Source organism: Silurus meridionalis, chromosome 2 (genome assembly GCF_014805685.1).
Source record: "Silurus meridionalis isolate SWU-2019-XX chromosome 2, ASM1480568v1, whole genome shotgun sequence".
Classification (NCBI taxonomy): Eukaryota; Metazoa; Chordata; class Actinopteri; order Siluriformes; family Siluridae; genus Silurus; species Silurus meridionalis.
The window spans coordinates 14,667,908-14,675,595 of record NC_060885.1 but is presented as its reverse complement, the minus strand read 5'-3'; the positions used below and the strand labels follow the sequence as shown (position 1 = coordinate 14,675,595).

Below are 7,688 nucleotides of genomic sequence, written 5' to 3'. Positions count from 1 at the left end.
TTACTGTAAAAACATTATACTTTAATATTAAACAATACTTTCATTAAAAAAAAAAAACATAACATATATCATGCAGATCACTGAATAAATTGACACTGAATTACAAATATAATCTTCTGCTCAGAAATGCCAAGACATTTGTTCTGATTGAGCAGCTGCTGCCTACTGTGATAACATTATCAGTGATAACATTCATAGAAAACAAAATGCTGAATTAATCTAGTATAGAGTGTAATTGTTTGGTACTATTTGGACAGATTAGTTTTGTAAACCCATGGGAACCTGTGCATCACTACAAAAAAAAATCTAAGAAAATGATTCAATAATATTCGGTCATTTTGAGGGAAATTGAAGGTAGTCATTTGAGAACTGAACGAGAATATGATCCATATCAGTTCTCTCTCCATTTCCCTCATCTTTTACCTTTCCTCTCTCCATCTCTTTCATTTTTAATACCTTTAACACCAATGATATTTTATCTAGAGCTGCAGAAACAGGAAATTAATTCAGAAAATTTCAAGTCAAATGTATTTTATTGTTATTCCACTATATACATTATTAATTGAGGATTATTAAACACAGATCTAAAGATTAAACACAGAGCTAAAGACTAAACACAGATCTGAGGATAATTAAACACAGAGCTAAGGACCAAACACAGGGCTAAAGATTAAACACAGGGCTAAGGACTAAACACAGATCTGAGGATTAGGATTAAACACAGCGCTAAGGATTAAACCCAAAACTAAGGACTCAGAGGACTCAGCTTTTACGTATGCCTTGACCAATAACAGAGATTCGAGTACAGCAGTAATGGACTCTATAAAACTTCCTTTGTGTCCTCCAGAAGGAATTAAGGGACATGGTCAGATATGCTTGTAAGGGAAATGAGAATGATGTGATGCGCCCGAGGATCCAGAACATTCAGTGAACGAACTAGAGGTAGAATCAGTAAACCCTGTCTTAACCAGAGCACATTGGGCTCATAGATAGGAGGAGCGCTTATCAGAACCAGAACCAGGTTTATTGGCCAAGTCTGTTGTCACACACAAGGAATTTGGTTCCAGCTGTTAATGACTCTCAAAGTACCAACAGCTGGATACTTGTGTGTCAACACACATGGCCAATAAACCTGATTCTGATCAGTTTCTGAATGAGAACACGTGTAAATGCATGTGTGGTTCATTTTACTTCTAATAATGGCAGCCACTATAATGAACTGTTATTATTTACACATAACTATAGGCTGCTGCTCACATACAATAACATCACATAACATATTGATTTGTATAACTAACAATAACTTCTTAAATAGTATCTACTTTCACTGTTTATCAACATAAATCACTAAACAATATAAACATTATGATTATATACATTGTAACTCGGCAGATATGTAATTTTAATCGATATTAGCATCGTAGCGTAGCATTACCTAGCCGCTAACCGCGTCATGAGTAATAACTAACATGAACAGCAAAAATTATGGGATGCACGCACGCACACCAAATACATCCAATAACACACTGTCTCTGCGCCTGTAAACACAACGCTACACATTTACTCGCGGCGGCTAATGCTATCTGCCGCTTCCTGCTTGCCGGAGAAAGGCGTCTTTTCCGGGAGCTCGTGCTGCTTGTCTTCATAATAAGGGTCTCTTTTAGTGTTTGAGCGCCAGTGCAATTCTACAACTTGTTAAACGGCCTTTTGCACACGAATCAAATATTAGTTCTTTAGACTTTTCTATGATACGAAACAGGGAAAGACATTGCCCAGGACAGTAAATAATTAGGATGGTTATTACATAGAATAGCACACTAATAACAGCATTAAAACAAAGCAGCCTTATGGTTTCGTGCACATGGAAATCCTCATGATCTGCACTTTCAACAAACAGTAAATACCCAGGTGTCACCTTTTATTTAGTGTATAATCTCATCTGGTTAATTGGTATTGAATGAGGAAGTCAGGTGTGTCAAAAAAGTATGTGAGGGTGGTGCAGGACATGTATGAGGACAGTGTTACAGCAGTGAAGTGTGCAGTAGTAATGACAGACTGGTTCAAGGTGGAGGTTGGATTGCATCAAGGATCGGCCCTGAGCCTGTTCCTGTTTGCAGTGGTGATGGATAGGTTGATGGACGAGGTGAGACAGGAGTCTTTGTGGACTATGATGTTTGCGGATGATATTGTGATTTGTGGTGAGAGTAGGGAGCAGGTTGAAAAGAGCCTGCAGAGCTGGAGGTACACGCTGGAGAGAAGAGGAATGAAAGTCAGTAGGAGTAAGACAGTACATGTGTGTGAATGAGAGGGAGGGCAGTGGAGTGGTGCAGTTGCAGGGAGAAGAGGTGGAGAAGGTGGAGGAGTTCAGGTACCTGGGGTCAGCAGTGCAAAGTAATGGAGAGTGTGTTAGAGTGAGACCTGTTATGTTGTATGGTTTAGAGATAGTGGCATTGAGAAAAGACAGGAGGCGGAGCGGGAGGTAGCAGAGCTAAAGATGTTGAGGTTTTCGAGGATGGACAGGATTAGAAATAAGTTTATAAGAGGGACAGCACATGTAGGACATTTTTAGAGACAAGGTGAGGGAGGCGAGATTGAGAAGGTTTGGACATGTGCAGAGGAGGGACATGGGTTATATCGGTAGGAGAATGCTGAGCTTAGAGCCACCAGGAAGGGTTAGGGTTTATAATCCTGGTAGAAGATCAGCCTGAAGAAGATGTATTACCAAGTTCTTTTCAAGGTTTCTTCATGTTGACTCAAGTTTGCCACTATTGCCTCAGGTTTGGTCACCAGGGATCTGAATCAATAGTCAGATTTTTTTAGGCTGCTGTATGACAAGATTTATTATCAAAAGCATTATACAAATTAGATGGAAAAAGCACCTTTCTGTCCCAGCAGCAGGACAGAAGACAATTTTGAGAGTTGAAACGTGTAGCATTGCCTTTTATCACCCTTTTTAAAGCACTATAATACTATAATGAGCTATATATATATATATATATATATATATATATATATATATATATATATATATATATATATATATATATATTAGGCTACAAACTATATATTATACATATAATAAAATCAGTGCATTAGAACTCAATACACAGTGCTACCCTGAAGCATTCCCTTATTGTATTACTGTAAAAACATTATACTTTAATATTAAACACTACTTTCATAAAAAAAAAAAAAAATAATAATTACATAACGCATATCATGCAAATCACTGAATAAATTACAGTTTATTTATATAATTAATTACTTTGGTCTAGGTGTGTGTGTGTGTGTTTGTGTATATATATATATATATATATATATATATATATATATATATATATATATATATATACACACACACACACACACACACACACACACACACACACACACACACCTAGACCAAAGTAATTAAATATATAAATAAACTCGTTTTACTGGTATTACCGCTAGGTTTACTTTTATTGTGAAGTGCTGCAAAGCAATAAAAAAATAACTCAACAACCGGAAAGAGGTCCTAATTCGGTGTCTTCCGTGTTTTGTGCCCCGTGGCGCTCAGTTCTCGCGTTGGTTTCACAGCGCTGGATTTCCCACACGCAATTAAAATGTAAAAATAAAAAAGTAGGCATTGGGATAATCATTAAAAGGTAGGTAAGTAACTGCAACAGCTTCTGGGCTGCATTAAAGAAAAGAATTACAGCATGAATATTTCCGGCTCAGGGAACATACACGGGTGTGCGTCCGTCCGTCCGTCCATTCTCTCAGCGCGAAGCTTTTCATGACTTAGCCGAAGATACTTCAGCTGCTCTGCACTCTTCTGCACTTCTATTCATCTGTTCATCATCGTGTTGTAGGTTTATGAATGATAATGGGGTTGAATATGCGTTTAAATGGTAGAGTCATTCTGCTGAAAGTTGCTGACGGCGGGAATAATGGAAGTCGTGTTTGTAATCAGTTGCAGATCAATTCTCTAAAATAACTTCATCTTCTTCCATCATCTGGGTTTACAACTGCTGTATGAATTAACTCTTAGATCCAGGACTGTTGTTGCTCCAGATTGTGTTTTTGAGTTTATTTATTTATTTATTTACCACACATGATTTCCTCACTGTGCATCATGCTGGACTGCAGTTGTGTAACCTCAGCTCTTAACAGAACCCATGTGCTTGTTTTGGATGCTGTTCATTGGCATTGTGCAGACTGATGGTAATGTTTGATGAGAAATCATGCACGTATTTGCATGTAGGGAAAAAAATCCGAACTTCTCATACATGAATATGGTTCTAAATATATTCTGTTACGTCACAAATTGAATAGGAGCTACACACTCTTTCACATGTGATCAGGCTGGAGTGCAAATCAAACTTAAAGGTGATGTGAATTCACCTTTTTCTGCTTCATTTCTGTTAAAGCATTCAGTGTCGGCCGATAAGTAACCAGTGATCAGTATCATTTTGAGGTGAAAGTGACTTAAACATGAAAAGGGAAATGAAAGCCAGATTCCCCCAGGAGGATATTTATTATTTTTTTTAGCAGAGAAAATAAACTGTGCTTCATGTTGCTAGGGAACAAAAGTTTTCTGCAACCCAAACAAAGCACAAGGATACATTTTTGTTCTACTCATGTTTTTCCAGATGGCACCTTCATTCTGAGTTGGATCAAGAGGCACCTTTACAAGCCGAATATTTGCACGTTTTTGAGGAATCTGAATATGAACGCCGAAATTCCTTAGGAATGCTGCATGAGTGCAGGAGTGGGACTTCGCTGCACTCCTCGCTCTCCACTGTTTCTCCGTTGCACAGGATTTGTTTAACAAAAAATGAATTTTTTATAAATGTGTCCTGGATGATTAAAACTGTCTGTGCGTACGGTGAGGTTTTGCCAGAGCAGACCTGAAGATGTGTGGCTGATTAGGAGAACGCTGTGCCTCTCCCCGCTATGCCCAGGCGAGGGCTGCAGCTGCAAGGCCGGGTGCGCTGGCTCCTTCTGGGTATATTTTTACTTCTTGTTTTCCTGTTCTTTGCCTATCTTCTGGAGTGTACACCACCTGCAGATGTGAGCCATGGAATGCCTGGTCTTGCAGTGGATCCTTATGGAAAAGAATATTATCAGGCGCTGCTCCAGGAGCAAGAGGAGCGGCACCTCAGCCGAGCAGCCAGCCTCAAGAGGCAGATTGCGCAGCTTAAACAGGAGCTCCAGGAGATGAATGACAAGCTAAAGACTCTGCAAGAGAGAAAAGAGAGCCCTGTGATTCAAGGCCTGGTTGATGGCAAAGATCAGGAACCCAGTGACCTGTTGGAATTCCTGCATTCGCAGATCGATAAGGCCGAGGTCAATACAGGAGCGAGGCTCCCCAGCGAATATGCTCTAGTCCCATTTGAAAGTTTCACCACAACAAAGGTTTATCAGCTGGAGATGGGTCTCACTCGGCATCCCGAAGAAAAGCCTGTACGCAAGGACCGTCGAGATGAGCTGGTCGAGGTGATCGAGGCAGGTCTTGATATTCTAAACAACCCTGATGAAGAGGACGGTCAGGAGGAGGACATCCCTATGCAGAGGCAGATCTTCACGGAGAGCCATTTTGTCGAGGGTAAGAAGTTCAAACTGGTCACCGTGGAGTTACTATATATTTGTTTGTGTTTTAAATGTGAACTTTTTTTGGAGGGGTTTAGGAGAATGTTTGTATAATGTTTGTATGCACTCTTTTATGCTTTCCAGGGCTTTACAGGACTGAGCGGGACAAAGGAACACAGTACGAGTTGTATTTTGCGAAGGACAATGCCCATGAATTCCGTCACGTAACTCTCTTCCGTCCATTCGGCCCCTTAATGAAAGTGAGGAGCACGTCCGTGGACACAGGCAGCACAGTCATTAATATTATAGTGCCTCTGTCAGGCAGAACAGAAGCTTTCACTCAGTTTCTACACAACTTCAGGTAAGCGTAGTAGAATAGAGTGTAGACTAAGTTACTTTGATAAATATGTAAAATTGTTGCCCCAGCTCAGAAAATTCATTTTTAGCTAGGTCTTTATTTTTTATTATTTTTTTTTTTTCCTGTTACATTTACCACCAATACCTGCAAAAGAACGATTTATTTATTTATTTATTTTTAAGTCAGAAGATCAAAATAAAATTCTTCCGCAATAATAACCAGACACGTTTTTCTGCAGGGAGGTGTGTATACATCAGGACAAGCGAGTGCATCTTACAGTGGTCTACTTCGGTGAAGATGGCTTGCAAGAGGTCACATCATCCTTGCAAAAAATGTCCAGGTTTGTGTTGTACAATGTTTCTGTCCCCAATGCAACTGGCTGGTTGTCACCAACAACGGTTAATTATTCATTATGCATTTGCCATCCTTTAACATTGTTTGTATTCATCTGCTTGTCACTTTTTTCTAAGCGAGGAGAATTTCATGAACTACACTCTAATCCCTGTGGACGAGGAGTTTTCCCGTGGCAGGGGATTGGACATTGGTGCTCATGCATGGAAAAAAGAGACTGATGTGCTAATGTTTTTCTGCGACGTCGATATTTATTTCAACCACGAATTCCTGAACACGTGCCGTCTCAATACAGCTCCAGGTATGCAATTTGAACATAAATGTTTGTGTATAATTTGTGGACTTCCCTTGATTAGGATTACTATAAAGATTTTGATGCAATGTATTCTACACTAGGAGAACTTTTCATGTGTGTGGTTTTATCCTGTTTTTAGTATTCTCCTTTATACATACACTCTATCCTTTATCTTTCCACTAAAGGCAAACGAGTGTTCTACCCAGTAGTGTTTAGTTTATACAATCCTGCCATAGTCTATGGAAATCTTGAATTGACTCCACCCATTGAACATCAGTTGGTATGTAGCAATCATTCCTTCCCATTCCCTTAATAATGTATATTGAATATACTATAATTTAACAAAAACACCATTGTATCATTTGCAGATTCATAAAAAAGATGCTGGATTCTGGAGGGACTTTGGATTCGGCATGACGTGTCAGTATCGCTCGGACTTCCTCACTATCGGTGAGCTGCAATGCAACCGAGTACCGTCTGATTTTAGATTTGATTACATTTTTGGGATCATCTATATCTGCTTATCATTCCAGGAGGCTTTGATCTGGAGGTAAAGGGTTGGGGAGTGGAGGATGTCCATCTGTACAGGAAGTATCTGAGGAGCGAGCTGATCGTGATGCGCACGCCTGTTTCAGGTCTTTTCCATCTGTGGCATGAGAAGCTTTGTGCAGACGAGTTGACGCCAGAACAGTACCGCATGTGCATCCAGTCCAAAGCAATGAACGAAGCTTCTCACTCTCATTTGGGCATGCTGGTGTTCCGCGAGGAGATCGAAAACCACCTCCGTAAACAGGCCTATAAAAGCCAGAGCAGGGCAGAAGATTGAAACAGGTCCAGTAAACCTGCTAGCAGTAAGCACAATCTCCGAGAGCATTACAGCAGGACACAATTTAACCAGCTGAGATTTGTTTAAATCTCGCAACATTAACACATTTTCTAAAAGAATGCAGATATTTTTTTTTTTGATATTTTGTAAAAAAAAAAAACACAATCCCAAGGATCAACTAAGAATAAATCTGGTTGAACAAAGTGTATGATAAAAGTGCTGTATAGAATCTCGCTTTTCTGCAGGAGGAAGTTGTGACCATGTTATTTGTATTCAGACAGTCC

General features: G+C 39.6%; 1 protein-coding gene across 2 annotated transcripts; it reads left to right on the top strand.

The window, feature by feature from the left end:
* The first annotated feature begins 3,507 nt into the window (after positions 1 to 3,507).
* Positions 3,508 to 7,620, top strand: csgalnact2 (chondroitin sulfate N-acetylgalactosaminyltransferase 2). Of its 2 annotated transcripts, none has more exons than XM_046872702.1 (8): positions 3,508 to 3,647; positions 4,635 to 5,590; positions 5,719 to 5,935; positions 6,171 to 6,272; positions 6,403 to 6,584; positions 6,764 to 6,858; positions 6,947 to 7,028; positions 7,112 to 7,620. In XM_046872702.1, exons 2-8 carry the CDS (start codon positions 4,939 to 4,941, stop codon positions 7,402 to 7,404), a joined length of 1,623 nt encoding a protein of 540 aa, XP_046728658.1. In that variant the 5' UTR covers positions 3,508 to 3,647; positions 4,635 to 4,938; the 3' UTR covers positions 7,405 to 7,620. The 2 variants fall into 2 exon arrangements, with proteins under 2 accessions (XP_046728658.1, XP_046728659.1); XM_046872703.1 differs by having other exon boundaries at positions 3,508 to 3,651.
* Positions 7,621 to 7,688: the final 68 nt, after the last annotated feature.